At 56.9% G+C, this 21,075-nt stretch overlaps 2 protein-coding genes across 4 annotated transcripts; both read right to left on the minus strand.

Annotated features, from left to right (window-relative positions):
- Nucleotides 1-1,910: 1,910 nt before the first annotated feature.
- DECR2 (2,4-dienoyl-CoA reductase 2) lies at nucleotides 1,911-14,281 on the minus strand. Of its 3 annotated transcripts, none has more exons than XM_009195584.4 (9): nucleotides 14,085-14,281; nucleotides 10,220-10,288; nucleotides 8,839-8,890; nucleotides 7,799-7,934; nucleotides 4,131-4,255; nucleotides 3,858-3,951; nucleotides 3,572-3,676; nucleotides 2,786-3,003; nucleotides 1,911-2,475 (listed from the first exon to the last, which is right to left on the minus strand). In XM_009195584.4, exons 1-8 carry the CDS (start codon nucleotides 14,162-14,164, stop codon nucleotides 2,786-2,788), a joined length of 879 nt encoding a protein of 292 aa, XP_009193848.2. In that variant the 5' UTR covers nucleotides 14,165-14,281; the 3' UTR covers nucleotides 1,911-2,475.
- Nucleotides 14,282-15,208: 927 nt separating this feature from the next.
- NME4 (NME/NM23 nucleoside diphosphate kinase 4) lies at nucleotides 15,209-18,767 on the minus strand. The gene is made up of 5 exons (XM_003916285.4): nucleotides 18,635-18,767; nucleotides 16,813-16,946; nucleotides 16,466-16,567; nucleotides 16,224-16,336; nucleotides 15,209-15,740 (listed from the first exon to the last, which is right to left on the minus strand). The coding sequence occupies exons 1-5, from the start codon at nucleotides 18,723-18,725 to the stop codon at nucleotides 15,617-15,619; spliced, it is 564 nt and encodes a 187-aa protein (XP_003916334.1). The 5' UTR covers nucleotides 18,726-18,767; the 3' UTR covers nucleotides 15,209-15,616.
- Nucleotides 18,768-21,075: the final 2,308 nt, after the last annotated feature.

The raw sequence follows: 21,075 nt of genomic DNA on the forward strand, positions 1-21,075 counted from the left end.
AGAAAGGATTTAACAGTCAAAATATTCATTTCTAGAATACACAAAAGAATTTCTCAAAAAACGGTAAAAGAGGCCGGGCGCGGTGGCTCAAGCCTGTAATCCCAGCACTTTGGGAGGCCGAGATGGGCGGATCACGAGGTCAGGAGATCGAGACCATCCTGGCTAACACGGTGAAACCCCGTCTCTACTAAGAAATACAAAAAATAGCCGGGCGAGGTGGCGGGCGCCTGTAGTCCCAGCTACTCGGGAGGCTGAGGCCGGAGAATGGCGTGAACCCGGGAGGCGGAGCTTGCAGTGAGCTGAGATCCGGCCACTGCACTCCAGCCTGGGCTACAGAGCGAGCCCCCTCTCAAAAAAAAAAAAAAAAAACGGTAAAAGAACAGCAACCCGGTAGAAAAACGAGGAAAGAATATTAATAAGCAGCTCCAGAAGAGGAAATTCAAGTGGCCTGTAAACACATAAAAAAGATCCTCATCCTCACAGGTAACCAGGAAAATGTGTGAATATAGCCCTGGATACCAATCAGAGTAAGTCTGAGGACACCAGCGAGTGGGAATTTGGCGCTACACATGCAGCTAGAGGTCGGAGTACTCCAGTGTGGGATCCGCCTTCCGGTGCCTGTCAGAGAAACTGCACATGTTCCCAGGGCGATGGAAAGACTTGTTTCCCTCAGGTGTTTGTATTTCTCTGGAAGAAGAACCGAACGGCTTCAGTGGAGCCTGTTGTCTGTTGTGAAGTGTAGCGGTTTAAGTGACTACACCACATCTGCACAATTGACACGGCAGACTTCTAGACAAGCTGGGTGAAAAAGCAACTTACAGAATAATACATGCTATATCATACATTTTTTATTTTTATTTTTTAGACAGAGTTTTGTTCTTGTTGCCCAGGCTGGAGTGCAACGGCACGGTCTTGGCTCACGGCAACCTCTATATCCTGGTTCAAGCGATTCTCCTGCCTCAGCCTCCCAAGTAGCTGGGATTACAGGTGCCCGCCATCGCACCTGGCTAATTTTTGTATTTTTTAGTAGAGATGGGGTTGCACCATCTTGGCCAGGCTGATCTGGAACTCCTGACCTCAGGTGATCCTCCCACCTCAGCCTCCCAAAGTGCTGGAATCACAGGCGTGAGCCAACATGCCCAGCCAATTTTTGTTAAGTTTAAAAACACATAATCAATGACCTATCTTGTTTTCAAATGCTTTCATTTGTAGTAAAAATACCAAAACATACTTGAGAATTATATTGAGGCCAGTGCGGTGGCTCACACCTGTAATCCCAGCACTTTGGGAGGCCCAGTGGGGTGGATCACTTGAGGTCAGGAGTTCAAGACCAGCCTGGCCAGCATGGTGAAACCTATCTCTACAAAAATACAAAAAATTAGCCAGGCGTGGTGGCAGATGCCTGAAATCCCTGCTACTGGGGAGGCTGAGTCAGGAGAATCGCTAGAACCCCAGAGATGGAGGTTGCGGTGAGCCAAGATCACGCCACTGCACTCTAGCCTGGGCAACAGAGGGAGAGTCCATCTCAAAAAAAAAAAAAACCACAAAAGGCCGGGCGCAGTGGCTCATGCCTATAATCCCAGCACTTTGGGAGGCCAAGGCGGGTGGATCATGAGGTCAGGAGATGGAGACCATCCTGGTTAACATAGTGAAACCCCATCTCTACTAAAAATACAAAAAATTAGCTGGGCGTGGTGGCGGGTGCCTGTAGTCCCAGCTACTCCGGAGGCTGAGGCAGGAGAATGGCATGAACTCGGGAGGCAGAGCTTGAAGTGAGCTAAGATCGCGCCACTGCACTCCAGCGTGGGCGACAGAGTGAGACTCCATCTCAAAAATAGTAATAATAATAATAATAATAATAAAACATCACAGAAAAGACAGGAAGGAAACACAACCCACAAACGACAGGGTTACCAGCAATTCTCTTTAATGCTCTTTTCCTTCTAAAAGCTTTTGCAAAGTCCAGTTTATTTTTACAGTAAATAGATTATCTTTTAAGAAAATGCACTATCTAGCAAGATTGTAGCAAAGTGTGTTTATGCAAACAGGTGGTGCAGAGACAGAGGGGCGGACCTTGTGGGCAGCCTGAGGCCCGTCCCAGCTCATGGGCCAGGCACAGACGGGAGCACCTCAGTGTTTTCAGCCAAGAGAACACAAGTCTCAGGATCCATGTGGCTCCCTCAGGCCCTGGACCCAGGCAGGCAGGACAGCCTTGACCATGGGGCAGGGGACATCTCAGTATCTTGTCTGCACCTGCACTACCTGCGTGGCACCTGGCCCTCAGACACCGGCATGGCAGCTCCACGGGCCAGGCCCACTGTCCAGTTGCTCCTGCCCTGGAGTTGGGACCATGGGGAGGGAGAGTGCAGAAATAGCTGAGTGTCCGGAGGAGGGGCTGGGCTGCGGGCATTGCTGGTTCAGACTGGTGCTCTCCACCTGGCTGTGAGGCAGAGGGAAGCAGTGGCCGGAAGAATCCTGCAGAAGTTCCAGAACTTAGGAGCCGGCTGAGGACGGCTTCCCCCTAAAACACCTCGGCTGCCTCGGCCACCCAGCACCTGCCAGAAATGCCGGCAGAGGCCGAGGCCACTACAGAAGAGCAAGTGCCCCAGTGCCCGCCTCCTGGCCAGCCCCACGGGGCAGCATCCACGTGTGGCCAGGCTAGTGCAGCGCCGGCAGGATGGGGACCAAGGAGACGCCAGCCCCATGGGTCCCGCAGAGACCTGCCCATGCAGTGACCAACATCCAAGGACACAGGTGACCCCAAGAAGCGGGAGCGGCACCTCACCTAGAGCTTAGAAGAGAAGGATGCGAAATCCGCCAGCCCTTTGACATCGTTTGGGAACGTCAACCATGCCCCACCATCGGCCACCAGCACAGCCCCCGTCACGTAGGAAGCCAGAGGGCTGGCCAGGTAGAGCACGCTGTGGGCAATCTCGGTCTTGTTCCCTAGCCTCTGCAGCGGGCTCGCAGTGACCTTGGTGCTCAGGCCGGCCTGGGGGCCACCTGGAGGGCAGCAGAAGGTTTAGGCCCCATGGGTCCCAAGACCCAGCACCCTCCCCTCTCCCCCAGCTCATTCCCTGAGAGGCATCTGGGAACAGCAAGGGCACAGTCAGTGTCCCCAAGGCCTAGCATGGAGCAGGATCAGGCCAGGCACCGAACATAGTTGCCACCATGGAATCAGCACAGGGCTTTTCTTTTTTTTTTGAGATGGAGTCTTGCTCTGTCGCCCAGGCTGGAGCACAGTGGCGCGATCTCCACTCACTGCAAGCTCCGCCTCCCGGGTTCATGCCATTCTCCTGCCTCAGCCTCCCTAGTAGCTGGGACTACAGGCGCCCGCCTTTGCGCCTGGCTAATTTTTGTATTTTTAGTAGAGACGGGGTTTCACTGTGTTAGCCAGGATAGTCTCGATCTCCTGACCTCGTGATCCGCCCGTCTCGGCCTCCCAAAGTGCTGGGATTACAGGCGTGAGGGCTTTTCAACATAACCCCTGCCAAGGTTCTGGAAGCTTCCGTGGGTACCCTGTGCCCCAGGGGAGGATCTGTGGGAGGCCTGGGCTCCCTGAGAGCCGTACCCAGTCGCCGGAGCCCCTCCGTACCACTGATGGGGCCAGGGGCGAGGCTGTTGACACGGATGTTCTGGGGACCCCACTCCACAGCCAAGTGCCGTGTCATCGCGTCTGCACGGGAGAAAGTTGGATATGAAGGGGCCGCTCTGCTCTCTGCAGGGGTCAGGGCCAAGGCCAGGCCTCACTGTCTGAAGCTGGGCTCAGCTTCACGTGGAGACTGCTGGCTTCCTGGGATGGAAGCAGAGGGCCCAGTGGGAACCCAGGTGGGCAGACCTGGGCAGGGGGGTCATACCCACAGCAGCCTTGGCAGAGCCTGCATGCACCTGGAGCGCCTGCCCCCGGTTCCCCAGGGTGGCAGTGATGTTCACGATCACCCCTCCATGGTCCTGCAACACACAAGGCCTGAGGCAGTGAGTGGGCGGCCATAAGGGGGAGGCGGCGGGGCGGTGGGCGGGCGGCGGTAAGGGGGAGGCCGCGGGGCGGTGGGCGGGCGGCCCTAAGGGGGAGGCCGCGGGGCAGTGGATGGCGGTCATAAGGTGGAGGCCCCCGCCAGGAGGATGCCCACCCGGAAGAACTTCTCATAGAGCACGCGAGAGACATTGAAGGTGCCGCCGGTGTCGATGTCCATCACGGTCTTGAAGGCGTTGAAGGACAAGGCGCCAGCGGGGCACAGGAAGTTCCCAGCCGCACCTGCAGAGTGGGAGACCGCAGGAGCTGCTGGAGCCTGGGGAGAGGGATACCAGGTGGGCGTGGCCAGGTAGGTGGAGGGGAGGGTGCAGGAGGGAGCCCAGATGCCCTGTGGCATAGGGAGGAGACCCATGCCCTAGGATAAATTCCAAAATGACCGGAGCAAGATGGGTGTCCTGGCTGCACTACGTCCCCGAGAAGAGACACGCTGAAGCCCTCCTGACCCCATATCTGTGACTGTGGCCTTGTTTGGAAATGGGGTAGGTTGCAGAGATAATCGAATTACATTGAAGTCACAATGAATTAGGGTGAGCCCTAAATCCAATGACTAGCATCCGTATAACAAGGGAAGAGGACACACACACACACACGCCACGTGAAGAGAGTGGCATGCATGACAGTCTCTGCCCAGGAGGGCCAAGGACTGTGGCAGTACCAGAAGCCACGCAGAAGGCAGGAACAGGCTCTCCCCACGGCCTTCAGAGAGCACAGCTTTGCCAACACCTTCCCCTTGGACGTTCTGACCTCCAGAACTGGGAGATTATATTTCGGTTGTTTCAGCCACGCAGGTTGTAGTACTGTTAGCCCAGGAACCACACACAGATGCTTTTTCCTTTTTTTTTTTGAGACGGAGTCTGGCTCTGTCGCCCCAGGCTGGAGTGCAGTGGCCGATCTCAGCCTCACTGCAACCTCCTCGGGCCTCCTCGGTTTACGCCATTCTCCTGCCTCAGCCTCCCCGGAGTAAGTTGGGACTGGTTGCATGCTCAGCCACGTCAGCCCGGGCTAGTTTTTGTATTTTTTTAGTAGTGGGTTTCACTGTGTTAGCCAGGATGGTCTCATCTTCCTGACCTCGCGGATCCCACGCATCTCTCGCCTCCCAAAGTGCTGATTACAGGCTTCAGCCATCACCGGCCAACACAGGATGTTTTTCAAAAGGAATTTCTGCAGAGTGAACCCAGTGTTGGTTCATCAATTGCAACAAATGCCAGATGTTAACAGGGAAAACTGTGGGTGGGAATATGGAATTCCATGTACTATTAATTATTCTATAAACCTAAACTGTGGGGATAAAAATAAAAGCTGGGGCCGGGCGCTGTGGCTCAAGCCTGTAATCCCAGCACTTTAAAGGGGCCGAGGCGGTGGATCAGCAGGTCAGGAGATCGACCATCCGGCTACCGGTGAAACCCCGCCTCTACTAAAAATACAAAACTAGCCGGGCGCAGGCGGACTGTAGTCCCAGCTACTCGAGGCTGAGGCAGGAGAATGGCGGAACCTGGGAGGCGGATGCCAGAAAAGAGCCGAGATCACTTCACTGCACTCCAGCCTGGGTGATTACAGCCGAGACCGCCTCAAAAAAAAAAAATAAAAAAAAAAATAAATAAATGTGCTGGGGGCCGGGCGCCACTCCACTCACATGCCTGTAATCCCAGCACTTTTGGAGGCCAAGGTGGCTGGACGTACCTGAGGTCAGGAGTTCGGAGACCAGCCTAACCAATATGATGAAACCCCATCTCTACTAAAAATACAAAAATTAGCCAGGTATGGTGGCGGGTGCCTGCAATCCCAGCTACTCAGGAGGCTGGGACGGGAGAATCACTTGAACCGAGGAGGCGGAGGTTGCAGTAAGCTGAGATTGCACCACGGCACTCCAGCCAGGGCAACAAGAGTGAAACTCCGTCTCAAAAAAAAAAGCTAGCCAGGCTATTTTGGCTTTATTGGTGACCTGCCTGTAATCTCAGCATTTTGGGAGGTCAAGGAAAGAAGATTGCTTGAGCCCAGGAGTTTGAGACCGGCCTGGGCAACACACAGTAAGACCCTATCTCTACGAAAAACAAAAAATACAAAAATTACCCAGGCAAGGTGGCACACGTCTGTAGTCCCAGCTGCTTAGGAGGCTGGGGCAGGAGGATGCCTTGAGCCTAGGAGATGGAGGCTGAAGTGAGCCATGATCACACCAGCCTGGGTGACAGAGAGTAAGACGCTGTCTCAAAGGCTAGCTACTTTTTTTAAGAGGGAATTTCAGGACACAAGGGCACCCGACTCTGACATTTAGCCGTGATCATGGAGTCCACTTGGACTGCAGCTGTGCTGACCTGCTGCCACCCAGAGAAGCGGAGTCAGGCTGAAGACAGAGGCCCGGAGACAGAGGCCCGAAGGCAGAGGCCGGGAGACAGAGGGCCAGAGGCAGAGGCCGGGAGACAGAGGCCCGGAGACAGAGGGCCAGAGACAGAGGCCGGGAGACAGAGGCAAGCCGGGAGATGAGGCCCGGAGACAGAGGGCCGAGAGACAGAGGCCGGGAGACAGAGGCCGGGAGACAGAGGCTGGGGGAGACGATGTCCGGACAGATCGAGACAGAGGCCGGACAGAGGGCCGCGGAGACGAGGCCGGACAGAGGTCCGGAGGACAGAGGTCGGAGACAGAGGGTCAGAGACGAGTGGAGACAGATGGGCCAGACAGGAGGTCGGGATGAGGTCAGGAGACAGAGGGCCAGAGACAGAGGTTGAGACAGAGGGCCAGGAGACAGAGGCCGGGAGACAGAGGGATAGAGGCCGGAGACAGAGGCCGAGACAGAGGGGCCAGAGATGGGAGATAGAATGGAGGACAGAGGGGCCGGAGGACAGAGGTGGACACCCGGAGATGGACAGAGGCCCGGACAGAGGGGGGTCTGGAGGACAGAGGGGCCCGGACAGGGAGACAGAGGGCCAGGACAGAGGCCGGACAGGCCGGAGACAGGGGATGAGACAGAGGGGCCAGAGACAGAGGCCGAGACAGAGGTCCGAGACAGAGGGGCCGGAGACAGAGGTCGGGAGACAGAGGTCGGGAGAGAGAGGGATGAGACAGAGGCCGGAGGACAGAGGTCTGGAGACAGAGGTCTCGGGAGACAGAGGTCGGGAGACAGAGGGCCAGAGACAGAGGGGCTGGAGGACAGGAGGCTAGAGACAGAGGCTGGAGACAGAGGCCGGGAGAGAGGCCCGGAGGACAGTGGACAGAGGCCGGGAGACAGAGGGCCAGAGACAGAGGCCGGGAGACAGAGGCCGGGAGACAGAGGCCGGAGACAGAGGCCGGAGACAGAGGCCAGGAGACTGAGGCCGGGAGACAGAGGCCCGGAGACAGGAGCCGGAGACAGAGGCCGGGAGACAGAGGGCCAGGAGACAGAGGCCGGGAGACAGAGGCCCGGAGACAGAGGCCGGGAGACAGAGGCCGGGAGACAGAGGGCCAGAGACAGAGGCCGGGAGACAGAGGCCGGGAGACAGAGGCCGGAGACAGAGGCCGGAGACAGAGGCCGGAGACAGAGGCCGGGAGACAGAGGCCGGGAGACAGAGGCCGGAGACAGAGGCCGGGAGACAGAGGGCCAGAGACAGAGGGCTGGAGACAGAGGCCCGGAGCCTGAGTCTGGGCCTCAGGTACATGGATGGGTTACAGCCCACCCCAGGGCAGGCAGCTAGGTTCCCTGGCACAGTCCCCACCCAGGACCAGAGTTCTAGGGCCTCCAATCGGTACCACCAACCTGTGAGAAGCCACCACCCTCACTCAGCACCGACTCACAGTTAATGAGAATGTCAATTCTGCCAAACTCCTTCAGAGCCTGGTCCACGGCAGCCATCACAGCTGGGGGTGCTCGGACGTCCATACAGAGAGGGAGGCAGCGCCGGCCAGTGGCCCCAGCCAGCTTCCTGGCGGCCTAGAAGCCCAGGTAAAGAGGCAGACAGCAGCCCTGCAGCCCCGGCCTGGAGAAAAGGCCTTTGGAGTCTGCAGAGGACAATGCGTCCGGGTTCCACTAGAACCCTGGGTTTGCTGCGGGGCCCCACTCTGGGGAAGCACAGCCTGCAAGTACCCACGGACCTGGCAGATGTTTGTGGGGACCTGCCACACTCTCCCCACACCACCACCCGTCCTAGAATCCTCTCTCTGCATCGCCCTCCAGGCCACCGTCACCCATGTCCTGCCGCTGCCGCAGACCAGTGGCACAGGTGAGACTCTCCTCACAGGTTGAGGGCTCCGGTAGGTGGGATGCACGGACCACCTAAATAACCCAGGTGAGCCCAGAGATCTTTCTTGGGGCCACGTTACCCCCAAACAGGAAGGTCCCTCCCGGGACCCAATAACTAGATTTGTAAAAAGTCAAAGATGTTTCTGGTTAGCCATTTACACTGAAGCTCCATATTTAGAAGTGCAAGTTTTGGTGCCGGCTGGGCACGGTGGCTCACGCCTGTGATCCCAGCACTTTGGGAGGCTGAGGTGGGCGGATCACCTGAGGTCAGGAGTTCGAGACCACGGTGGTCAACATGGTGAAACCTCATCTCTACCAAAAAAATACAAAATTTAGCCAGGTGTGGTGGCGGGTGCCTGTAGTCCCAGCTACTCCAGAGGCTGAGGCAGGAGAATGGCATGAACCTGGGAGGCAGAGGCTGCAGTGAGCCGAGATTGCACCACCACACTCCAGCCTGGGCGACAGAGCGAGACTCCCGTCTCAAAAACAAAAAAAATGTTGGTGCCAACGTCCCCTTAGCCTCTGGACCCTCCTGGCCCAGGCCCAGCACCCCCACAGCCACCCGCACAGGGGACCACGGGAGAGGTCCTCTCACCATCAGCACTCGTGGCAGGCTCCTGCTGGCGATCACCGTGTGACAGCCGTGCCTACAAAACCAGAAGCAGGTGTGAGGACAGTGCAGGCGAGCTGCACTCCCAGGGGGCGTCTGCCCGGCTCCTGGGCAGGAGTCTCTCGGGCGGAAGTACCAGTCCAGGGCTGAAGGCCCAGCTGGCAGAGGGCATGGGGCGTGAACAGGACTGAACAACTCTGGAGGGACCTCAGGTGGTGCCCACCCTGGGGTTTCTGGCATGGGACATCCCACCGCACAGGCCTGCCAGCCCTGCCCCAAACACCAGGTACAGAGACTGCTGTGAGCCACAGAGGCCCAGCCTGCTGGGCCCACATCCTCCACCCTCTTCTCCCTGTGGGGCTGGCGTGGAAGACCGTTCTGAAGCGGGGTGCTCCCTGCTCCCCTTCCTGACCACATGGATGCAAATCCACCACGTTGGCCTCTAAGGACCCCGGTTCCAGGAAGGCCGCTATGATTTCCAATTTCCAGCTTATCTACTGTTCTTGCAGAAGAGCACAAAGATAAGTCCTGCCTTTAGGTCAAAACAATCTTGATGTTATCTTCAACAAATTCCTACACACTCCCTCTGAAGCAAGACCCTTTCCCTGTGGTACAGAAGCCCTGGGCCTGGGGGTAACAGCTTGGAGACACCTGTCTCACAGCCACCCACATGTCTCGCAGCCACCCGACTATGCTTCTGCCCATAAATTCCCCAATAAAATCACCTCACAGGGACGAACGGGATCTGTCTGCCTTGTTCTTTGATTTCTCCGCTCTTCTGGTTTGGGAGTTGCTTCCCCACAACAGCCACAAAGGCGACTACCCCTGCTAGGCAGGCCCCACTGGAGCCGCAATGCCCCGTTCGGTCCTCAGACGCCCCGAGCACAGAGCCACCAGTGGAAAGGCCAAATCTCTTCCTGTGGGCCTCACCTTTCTGGTCTGAAAAGCAGGAGCCTCAGGAGAACCGAAAAGGAGTCCCTCTCTCCCACCTCAGCCTAACTCTAGCCGCTGTCAGGTGGGATACGTTGCTGACCCCGGCCTGAAGCCACAGAATTGTGTCCCAAGAAAAAATGTGCCCTGCCGGGCGCCAGCACTGGAACCTGACACAGCCCTGACTCTCGAGGTCCCAGCAGGCCCCAGACCAGAGCCACACAATCTCCATTGACCTGTAGGAGCCCCGAAGTCCTGACTCCCCCCAGGGCAATCCTCGACCCCTCCCCAGTCCCTCTGGCAGGCACCTGGATCCTGTCAGGTGGATGAGCAGGGGACTTCTACCTCCCACCAGCATCTTTCCAGGGGTCCAGCATCCAGCAGGGCCCAGGCAGGGAGAAGCGGGGAGCAGGGAGGGGACACAAAGCAGTCTCACCGCATGAAAATCTCAGCAATCCGGAACCCAATCCCAGAGCCGCCACCTGTGATGAAGGCCACTTTGTCCCTGAGAGTAAAAGAGTAGGCTCCGTTAGAAGAGCCCTGTTGGGCCAGGCGGGTGGCTCCCAGCACTTTGGAAGGCCAAGGTGGGCGGGCCACAAGGTCAGGAGTTCGAGACCAGCTTGGCCAATATGGTGAAACCCTGTCTCTACTAAAAATAGAAAAATTAGCCGGGCGTGGTAGTGGGTGCCTGTAGTCCCAGCTACTTGGGAGGCTGAGGCAGGAGAATCGTTTGAACCCAGGAGGCAGAGGTTGCAGTGAGCGGAGATCACACCGCTGCACTCCAGCCTGGGCAAAAGAGTGAGACTCCATCTCAAAAAATATATATAAATAAAATTAAATTAAGATAAGTAAAAAATAAAAGAGCCCTGTTAAAATACACCCCCCATATTGCTATATGGCAATGATTTAAAATGAAAATTCGAGGGGCCGGGCGCGGTGGCTCAAGCCTGTAATCCCAGCACTTTGGGAGGCCGAAATGGGCGGATCACGAGGTCAGGAGATCGAGACCATCCTGGCTAACACGGTGAAACCCCATCTCTACTAAAAAATACAAAAAATTAGCCGGGCGAGGTGGCGGGCGCCTATAGTCCCAGCTACTCGGGAGGCTGAGGCAGGAGAATGGCGTGAACCCGGGAGGCGGAGCTTGCAGTGAGCTGAGATCCGGCCACTGCACTCCAGCCTGGGCGACAGAGCGAGACTCTGTCAAAAAAAAAAAAAAAAAAAGAAAAAAAAAAAAGAAAATTCGGGCGCCATGGCTAACGCCTATAATCACAGCACTTTAGGAGGCCAAGGCGGGCGGATCACCTGAGGTCGGCAGTTTGAGACCAGCCTGATCAACATGGAGAAACCCCGTCTCTCTACAAAAATGCAATACCAGCCAGGGGTGTACATGCACCAGCTACTGGGAGGCTGAAGCAGTAGAATCACTTGAACCTGGGAGGCGGAGGTTGCAGTGAACTGAGATCATGCCATTGCACTCCAGCCTGGGCAAAAAAAAACGAAACTCTCTCAAAAACAAAAACAAAAAAAAACCAACCCTGGTCTCTACTAAAAATACAAAAATTAGCTGGGCATTGTGGTGTGCTCCTGTAGTCCCAGCTACTCTGGAGGCTGAGGCAGGAGAATTGCTTGAACCCAGGAGGCAGAAGTTGCAGTGAACTGAGATCACGCCACTGCACTCGAGCCTGGGCGACAAGAGCAAAACACAGTCTCAAAATAAATTAAAAAAATGAAAATTCATAAAATTATAGTATTTTATATATTTATTTTGAAACTAATTCTTGCTAATAGCCATCCAGGCTGGAGTGAAAACCACCACGCCTTCACTCTGCTGCCTTGACCTCCCAGGCTAGAAGGATCCTCCTGCTTCAGGGACTACAGGTGCATGCCATCATGCCCAGTAGCTTTTTCTTCTACTTTTTCTAGAGAGGGGTATTGTTTTCTTGCCCAGGCTGGTCTTGAACTTGTGCTGACACAAACTTGCAAAGTGCAGTGGGGGAAAGAGTATTATGGTGTACAGGCTCATGCCTGTAAATCCCAGCACTTTGGGAAGCCGAGGTGGGTGATCACCTGAGGCTCAGAGTCTCAACACAAGCCCGACCAACATGGTGAGGACCCCATCTCTACTAAAATACAAAAAATTACTGGCTTGAAAGGCAGAAATCGCTTGAACCCAGGAGGCGAGGCTGCAGCATATTTCGACAGAAATTGACAGAAGTAGATACAAGATAGAAAAAATAACCCCATAACAAGATAGAGGTTATCGCTTCTCTCTCCTAAGCTCCCAAGCAGTATGAATGTCAAAGATGATTCCTGAGATTCAGTGAGCGCCAGGTCAGATAATATGGCTTTTTATTTATTAGAGATTTTTTCTTTTTTTTTTTTTTTTTTGAGACGGAGTTCACTGGCTTCAGGCTGGAGTGCAGTGGCCGGATCTCAGCTCACTGCAAGCCCACCTCCGGCTTTACGCCCATTCCCTCCTGCCTCAGCCTCCGAGTAGCTGGGACTGTGGCATCAGCCCACCTCGGGCCTCGCTAGTTTTGTATTTCTTGCTGGTTTCACCGTTAGCCAGGATGGTCTCCATCTCTGACCATCCGCCTGCCTCGGCCTCCAAAGTGCTGGGATTTGTGGCTTGAGCCACCGCGCCCGGCCTTATTAGAGATTTTCTTGTACATATTAAATGTGTACTAATCGGTATGACTGGCACAAATTGTACCAGATGGATGGGCAGAGCTCTAAGTTGCCTTTCCTATTCTTAATGATTAAAGATTACTTTTAAATGCATGTGTCTCACTCCTGTAATCCCAGCACTTTGGGAGGCTGAGGCAGGTGGATCATCTGAAGTCAGGAGTTCTAGACCAGCCTGATCAACATGGTGAAACCTCATCTCACTAGAATGCAATTAGCCTAGCGCAGGGACAGCAGGTGCCTACAGTCCCACTCAGCACTGAGTACTGGGAAGCAGAATTGGGAGGCTGAGGCAGGAGAATTGTTTGAACCCAGAGTGAGACTCCATTTCAAAAAAATTTTTTTTTTTTTTTTACTTTGCAGAACACTCAAAAGAATTGTCAATACCTTTCCTTGGAGAACATAACTTAAAACTTTTTTTCTTTTTCTTTTTTTTTTTGAGGCGGAGTCTCGGGCTTCTGTCGCCCAGGCTGGAGTGCAGTGGGCGCCAAGCCCGCTCACACTGCAAGCTCCGCCTCCCGGCTTTACGCCGCATTCTCCTGCCTCAGCCTCCCGGTACAATTACAGGCGCCACCACGCCTCGCTAATTTTTTGTATTTTTAGTAGAGACGTAAGCCACCAGTTAGCCAGGATGGCCCTTTCTTTTTTTGAGATGGAGTTTCACTCTTGTTGCCCAGGCTGGGCGCAATGACATCTCGCTCACTGCAACCTCCACCTCGGTTCAAGCGCATTCTCCTGCCTCTAGCCTCCCAAGTGAAGGCTGGGATTACAGGTGTGCACCACCACACCCAGCTAACTTTTTGTATTTTTAGCAGAGGCTGGGTTTCACCATGTTGGCCAGGCTGTTCTCGAACTCCTGACCTCAGGTGATCTGCCCACCTCGGCCTCCCAAAGCGCTGGGATTACAGGCGTGAGCCACTGCTCCTGGCAAAAGATCACATTTGTAATAAAAACTTGAACATGTTGCAAATTGAAAAAAAGAAAAGGAAAGAAAAAAAAGGATCCGCCCATTGGCCGAGTGAGGGAGGACTTCGACCTTTACCCGGGCTGCCTTCCCATGTGAACACCAAGGCGTTTGCAGGAAAATGAAGAGCTGCTGGGCAAAACCCGGCATTCCTGGGCCTTCTGGGTCTTCGGAAAAATGATTTCAACCTAAAATTTTATGTTAAGAAAGACGAAGCCAGGTTGGGCCGGGCACGGTGGCTCACGCCTGTAAATCCCAGCACTTTGGGAAGCCGAGGCGGGTGGATCACCTGAGGTCAGGAGTTCAAGACAAGCCTGACCAACATAGTGAGACCCCACCTCTACTAAAAATACAAAAAATTAGCCGGGCTGAGGCAGGAGAATCGCTTGAACCCAGGAGGCGGAGATTGCAGTGAGCCAAGATCGCGCCACTGCACTCCAGCCTGGGCGACAGAGCGAGACTGCGTCTCAAAAAAAAAGAAAAAAGAAAAAAAAAAGAAAGGAGCCAGGCGAGACAGGTTTCCTAACACACGAGCCCTCGGTGCGGACCCTGCCGGCCCTCTCGGCGCTACGGGAACCACGTGGGGGCGCCCGCGCCCGCGGACCGGACGCCGCACCGAGGCTGCGCCCGCTCCCCGGGCCCCGCTCACCGCAGCAGGTCCGGGCAGAAGAGGTGACGGTACGCGGGGAGACAGTCGTCCCCCTCCACGTCGGGCGGCGGCTGGGCCATGACGCTCGCGGCGAGGACTGCGGGGACAGCGGGCGGGAGCTGCCTTGGCCTCCGGGACCCCGCGCGAAGCGGCGAACGCTCCTGGAACCGGGAGCCCCGCCCCACTCCCCGGACGCCCCGCCCCTCCTCTGATTTCTCCCCGGAGGCCCCGCCCCCGCGCGCGGGCTGCTGGGACTGGAAGTCAGCGCGCGAGGTGCAGGCGCAGTGGGGGGGGGGGCGGTTCCCGCGGCGGAAGTCCGGCGTTCTGCGTGTCCCCTCCCCGAGTCTTTTTCACAGGTATTCGGCGTGAGCGCCGCGTTCGGAGCCAGCGGAACTTGTGGGATACCCGTGGCTCCTGGGTCCAGGCCGGGCTCGCAGCCTCTGGGCCCCCGTTCGCATCCCCGTAAACACCATGGGGAGCGCGGCCTGCCCTGCGCCGCTTCCCAAAATGACCCGTTTTGAGGCCAATAAAGAATGGTCCGGGGCCGGGCGCGGTGGCTCACGCCTGTTATCCCAGCACATTGGGAGGCCGAGGCGGGCGGATCACGAGGTCGGGAGTTCGAGACCATCCTGGACAACATGGTGAAACCCCGTCTCTACTATCAAAATACAAAAATTAGCCGGGCGTTGTGGCAGGTGCCTGTAATCCGGGCTACTCGGAAGGCTCAGGCAGGAGAATCCCTTGAACCCGGGAGGCGGCCCGGGCGGGGCTGTGCCGCGAACCCAGGACGGGGCGCCCCGCCTGTACCACTGTTGGAAGAGGGGAGCCCGCCACGGTCACGGGGAAAAACACGCAGGGCCGCTCCTGGACTGGACATACCCGCGGGCCAGCGGCTTCAGGGGCGCGATGGAGCCGCCACCGCCACAGTAAAGGCTGCCAGGCCCTTTTTGCGCTGGATGGTGTCAGCCTGCCGGCCCCTTTCTGCCCCTTCCCAGGGAAGGCAGCTCCTTCTTTGGCGGGATCAGACAGCACCGGCTCGCGCCCAGCTTGGGTTCCCCCGGATTGCAGGCTGGTGGTCTCTGGATCCCCGCCTGGCTCATACATCCAACAACGTTATAGAACTAGGTGTGCAAAACTTCATCTTTACTCTTCAACTCTTTACAACTTGCATAAAAGCGTCATTTCTACCTCAGTTGGCGGAAGTCATAATTAATGTACCACCCATGTGCTGGGCACAGTGAATTTTAATGCCTCCCCTTTGGAGGAAAGGTTAGGATAACTTGCGAAGACCCCCCCACCACAAAGGCTGTCTGGTACTTTGGTGCAAAACGGATTGGTCCAATCTTGTGCTGGCTTGGGATACAGAAAGGCACTGAAGTTGGTGGCTGAAACTCCTCTGGGCTGGGCTGGGGCAGACGTGAACAGGGAAGTAAGTGGTTTGGGATAGGCAGGGATGGATGTGGGCTTGGGTTCTTGCTGACAGAGGTAGTTGTTCCTGCGTGGAGGCTGGGGTGGTAAGGGCAGCTTGAGCCTCAGGCTGAGTGGATGCTGCTGTGCTGGCCCCCGTCTGCCCAGCTCACCAGCTCACTGCTCTGGAACCACAGCTGGATCTCCCGCTGGGCCCCCTCCACGGAGTCGCTGGCGTGGATGACATTCCTGTGCCAGTGACAGGAGCAAGGTGAGGCTCAGGCTTCATGTGCACCCTGAGGAGTCCCAGGGACCATCTGTTGCTCCCCTGTTGCCCTCTGTCTAGGGGAGCAAGCCTGTGACTGCAGACAGGGAAGGAGTAATAGTGGAGCTGGGAAACCGGGTTCCAGCATGGCCTCAGCCTGTTACAGCCTCGTGGACCCGCCCAGACCCCAGCTTTTGGGAGCCTCATTTCCCCCCAAGTTGCCCCGTGCCAACCCCTTGGGGTGTCAGGCAATGATGGCACGGTACATACAACACGAAGGGAACGCCTCATTGCCCTGTGTGCAGGAGGGTCTGGGAGAACACCGCTCTCACCAATGTGAGCTGTCATGTTCCACCTGGCTTCAACCCAGCACAGCAAGACACCCAGGTCTCGTGGATCTGCCACCACCCCAAGTGCTGGTCCTCCTCGTCCCCAGCAGCAGCCCGGTGTGTCAGGACCCCCCGTACCTGCTGATGTGCACGCTGAAGTCACCCCTTATGGTTCCTGGGGCAGCCTCAGCCGAATCAGTGTGTCCAATCATGGCCCTGGAGGCGCGGACGACGTTGTACCCTTCCCAGACCTGCAGCGCGAGATAATGGTTGGGAAGAAGTGGGGAACACCAAGGGCCCTGCGCCCAATCCAGGGCCCCTCCCTTTGCTGGGGGGAAGACACACCCCCAGGCCCTCCCACCACCCCTGCCCTGCCGTACCATGGCCACCATGGGCCCAGAGCTCATGTAGCGGATGAGGGCAGGGTAGAAGGGCTTCCTCCGCAGGTCCTGGTAGTGCTCGGCAAGGACGCTCTCTGGTGCCTGGGTGGCATTGAGGGAAGGAGGAGGAGCCACAGAGAGTAAACTGGGCACTAGCGCAGCAGCTGTGATGCCCTGACCAGATAACACCAGCATGGGCAGCACCCCCACTGCAGAACAGATCCCTCCTGCCCCTTCAACTGCCAAAGCCGGGCCCTACCCTGACACTGGCTGGGATGTGAAAAGGCTGAGAAGGATCCCCCAACCCTGTCCCCACGGGGACACCCACAAGCCCAGAGCCCCACTACCTGCAGCATCTTCATCCCCACCAGCGTGAAGCCCCGCCTCTCAAAGCGCTGGATCACGTCCCCAACGAGCCGCCGTTGCACCCCATCTGGCTTCACCGCTACCAGGGTCCGTTCCCGGGTCCAGGAGGGCCCTCCTTTAAAAGGCAAGGGGTCGGGGCACTGACACCTCACCCTTTCACATCCCCACGACCCGGGTTTCCCTGCCAGAGCCCGGGGGTCACCAGGCTTCAGGGTGTCTGCCACTATGCAGAGCATTCTGGAATGGACAAGGATGGTGCCCATAGCCAGAAATGCTCTCATGATAGTCCCTGTCAGGGACACCCAAAACAATGTGTCCCCAGGGCTTCTAGCCTCTCCCAGGGGCCATGGCTTCTCCCAGCAGAGGCAGAGGCTGCCTGAGATGGCGCGGTCACCCGGAGGTCCAGGGAAACACTGTCCAGCTCAGGGATCACCACCCCAAGGTCCATAGAGGCACAGCCCAGCTCAGGGACCACCCCGCGGTCCACGGAGGCACAGCCCAGCTCAGGGACCACCCCAAGGTCCACGGAGGCACAGCCCAGCTCGGGGACCACCCCGAGGTCCACGGAGGCACAGCCCAGCTCGGGGACCACCCGGGGTCCCCAGAGGCACAGCCCAGCTCAGTGGCCGCAGGGAAGTCTGGAGATCTGGCAAAGCTCCAGCCTCACTTTTGACTCCAGCCCTTCTGGATGAGGACAGACATGGTCTGAAGCCCAGACTTTCCACGTGAAGAGGAACCCAGAGCCCACCCTGTGTTTGAGGTGAAGGAGTGGCAGGAAACCAGGGAGAAACACACTTTCCCCACCGGTGAGCCCTGGAAACACGGACAAAAGGGGCCTGAAGATTGAAGAGGGAAGGTAGCAGGGTTCCTGCCCGAGCCAGGAGACGGGGTCTGTGCTGCTGTGGAGTTTCAAGGCCTGCCGCTTCCAGACCCCGGGTCAGCACTGAGCTCCGCCCCAGCCGTCCTCCACTGGAGGGGACGCTGCCAGGGAGACAGAAGTCGTCCTCACCCTCCCAGAGTCCCAGGCTGCTCCAGAGCCAAGCTACCCTCCGCATCCGGTCCCTGGTTTCCAGACGAGCCCAGACCCTGTATGTCCCACAAAGAGGCTGGACAGAGCCAAAGGGGCCCCGCCAGGCCAAGAGGAAAAGTTAACCCCAGCAGGCGGCTGAGGCCCATGGGAGGAAGACCCCCTGGTTGGTTTGTTCCCCCAAAACCCAGTTCACAGGGCGCCCTGTGTAGCCTGGGGCTCTGCTGCGGCTGGTGCGGGGATCGGAGGCGGCGGCTCACTTTTCAGAGCCGATGGAGGGAGCCCTGGGACATGGATCGTCCTGTGAGGTGGCAGCTGGGGGGGGCCGGGTGGCGGTGGGGCCGGGGACTTAGCGCCTGGCGTCCCAGTCAGATTCTGGCCTAACCTGGCCTTCAGCGAACGCCCCAGCGGAGCGGCTCCCCACCCCCACCCCGACCCCGGCCGGGAGCCGCCTCACCGCCCAGCGCTGCCGCCGGCCTCTGCCCTCCTTGGGCTCCCGGGCCCTCGGTCTCCCCGGATCCACCCAGGCTGCCAACTCGCCGGGCGCCTGCAGCCTGGGGCCTGGGGAGGCGAGAAGGGGCCGCAGAGCCGGGCGGGCCCTGGAGGGGCGCGGGGGTGCAAGCCGGCGCCTTCCCCAACTCGGGCGGACCCCGCAGCCCGCGCCCCGAGGCCTCTGGGGGAGTCGGACCCCGATCCGCACGTGCGCGGACAAAGGCCGAGCGGCGCGCGCCCCCTCCGTCCCCCGCGTACCCGCTGGGGCGCGCGGCCCCACTCACCCGAGCTGGGGCGCACGAGCAGGCTCGGGTCCGGGGCCCGCGGGCCGCGGCGCAGCCCCCGCAGCGCGGAGCGCCAGAAGAGGCCGCCCATGACGCCCGGCCCGCGGGCCGCTGCGAGCGCGAGGAGCGGGCGCGGAGGGCGGTGCCAGCCACAGACCCGCCCCCGCCCGCCCCGGAGCCCCCGCGCCGATGCTATCCGCAGCCCGCCGCCGCCCCAGACCCCCGTGGCCCGGCGCTCACGGGGCGCGTGGAAATGTTCAACGCCAATTTCTGTTAAAATTGAAGAAAAAACAGAAAATAATAACGAATCCCTCTCGAATTGCATTCGTCTTTATACCGACCCAACTGTTAACTATCATTTTGACGCTTTCCCGCGGAGGAAGGCCCACTCGGGAAGCTGAGGCGGGAGGATCGCTTGAGCCCAGGAGGTTGAGGCTGCAGTGAGCTGTGACTGCACCGCTGCACTCCAGCCTGGGCAATAGAGCAAGACACTGTCTCAAAAATAAATAAATTCACGGACCAAAAGGAGGTCTAGAAGCCCTGGTCTGAGCTGCCTCCAATGGAGGGTGAAATTCCCACGGGAGCCCCAGGGCGGGAGGAGGCGCTCCAGAGACGCTGGCCCTGTGGCCAGGACAAGTAGGCCGGACTACAGACCGGCGCCACCACAACCAGCTAATATTTTAATTTTTTGTAGAGATGGGGCCTCCCTGTTGCCCATGCTGGTCTCAAACTCCTGGGATCAAGAAATCCTCCTGCCTTGGCTTCCCAAGGTGCTGGGATTACAGATGTGAGCCTGGTCTGTGAATCTGAATGGGGAAAATCCGACCTTTATTCTCAAATGGCCTCTGATGTGGCTGCATTCCTCTAATTCATTCAGTTGTGGATATGAGAAACAAGGCACAGTCATAGTTGCAGGGCCTGTGGCTTTGTCACCAACAGAATTCACAGGTATGGTAATATTGGGTAGATACCACAGGGTGCTACTGTTTGAAATGGTTAGGTCTCCCACTCCTAGAACTTAATGAATCTTGAAAAAGCTTGCATTCTTTTTGCTGCTATGTGAATGGAATTGTTTTCTTATTAAAATTGTCCCTTGCAAGTGTATAATGTACAATTGAGGCTGGTTGGTTTGCTTTTAGACGGAGTGTCGCTCTTGCTGCCCAGGCTGGAGTGCAATAATGGCATGATCTCTGCTCACTGCAGCCTCTGCCTCCCAGGTTCAAGCAATTCTCCTGCCTCAGGCTCCTACAGGTGTTTGCCACCACACCTGGCTGGTGTTTTTTTGTATTTTTAGTAGAGACGGGTTTTTGCCATGTTGGCCAGGCTGGTCTCAAACTCGTGGCCTCAGGTGATCCACCCGCCTTGGCCTCCCAAAGTGCTGGGATTACAGGCGTGAGCCACCGCGCCTGGCCAACAATTGAGCTTTGTGCATTGGTCTTGTATCCTGCAAGCCTGCCGAATGCATTTATTAGTTCTACTAGTTTTTTTAGTGAATTCCTTGTGAATTTCTTTGTATAAGATTGTGTCATATGTAGCAGGGCACGTGGCTCGTGTCTGTAATCCCAGCACTTTGAGTAGCTGGGCGCTTTAAAGCAGATCACAAGGGTCAAGAGTTCAAGATAGCCGGTGGCTCAAGCCTGTAATCCCAGCACTTTGGGAGGCCGAGACGGGCATGGATCAATGCAGGTCAGGAGATCGAGACCATCCTGGCTAACACGGTGAAACCCTCGCTCTTCAGCTTGAAAAATAATAAAAATCCAAGTCACGGCGGCGGGCGCCAGGTCCCAGCTGGGAGGCTGAGGCAGGAGAATGGCGTGAACTCCGGAGGCGGAGCTTGCAGTGAGCTGAGATCTGCGCCGGCTTATTCTCCAGCGCCTGGGCTGGCCATGAGCCGCACTCCAGTCTCAAAAAAAAAGAGTTCAAGACCAGCCTGGCCAATGTGGTAAAACCCCGCCTGTACTAAAAAATACAAAAAATTAGCTGGGCATGGTGGTGCATGCCTGTAATCCCAGCTACTGGGGATGCTGAGGCAGGAGAATGGCTTGAACCCAGGAGGTGGAGGTTGCAGCGAGCCAAGATCATGCCATTGTATTCCAGCCTGGGTGACAGAGCAAGACTGCCTCAAAAAGTCAGTGCCTACATTGAATAGAGATGGTTTCAGTTCTTTCTTTCCAATCTGAATGCTTTTATTTTCTTGTCTAGTTGCTCTGGCTAAAAATCCTGCAGCAATTATGTGGCAAAGAAGTGGCTTTGTTTCTTTTAGGAGGCTGATCCTGCCCCGTGCCTGCTTGTCCCACCTGTAAGTTTGTACTTGAGAATCACATGAGCCCAGGAGCCATGAATTAGCTCAGGGCAATATAGCAAGACCCTGTCTCTTCAAAAAAATAATAAAAATAAATAAAAAATATATGAGTGAAGTGTATAATATGTTAATTGTATTC

Source organism: Papio anubis, unplaced genomic scaffold, assembly GCF_008728515.1.
Source record: "Papio anubis isolate 15944 unplaced genomic scaffold, Panubis1.0 scaffold667, whole genome shotgun sequence".
In the NCBI taxonomy this organism is placed as follows: domain Eukaryota; kingdom Metazoa; phylum Chordata; class Mammalia; order Primates; family Cercopithecidae; genus Papio; species Papio anubis.

Bases quoted from the DNA above. Each gene is read 5' to 3' on its own strand.
- DECR2 (XM_009195584.4), bottom strand. From the start codon at position 14,164: ATGGCCCAGCCGCCGCCCGACGTGGAGGGGGACGACTGTCTCCCCGCG. The intron at 8,891-10,219 runs GTGAGACTGCTT...CTGGTTTTGTAG, and splicing joins ATTGCTGAGATTTTCATGCG to GCACGGCTGTCACACGGTGA. The intron at 3,004-3,571 runs GTACGGCTCTCA...GCTGCCCTCCAG, and splicing joins GGAGGGGCTCCGGCGACTGG to GTGGCCCCCAGGCCGGCCTG.
- NME4 (XM_003916285.4), bottom strand. From the start codon at position 18,725: ATGGGCGGCCTCTTCTGGCGCTCCGCGCTGCGGGGGCTGCGCCGCGGC. The intron at 16,337-16,465 runs GTACGGCAGGGC...CTCGCGCTGCAG, and splicing joins CTGGGCCCATGGTGGCCATG to GTCTGGGAAGGGTACAACGT. The intron at 15,741-16,223 runs GTACGGGGGGTC...TCACTGGCACAG, and splicing joins TTCAGCGTGCACATCAGCAG to GAATGTCATCCACGCCAGCG.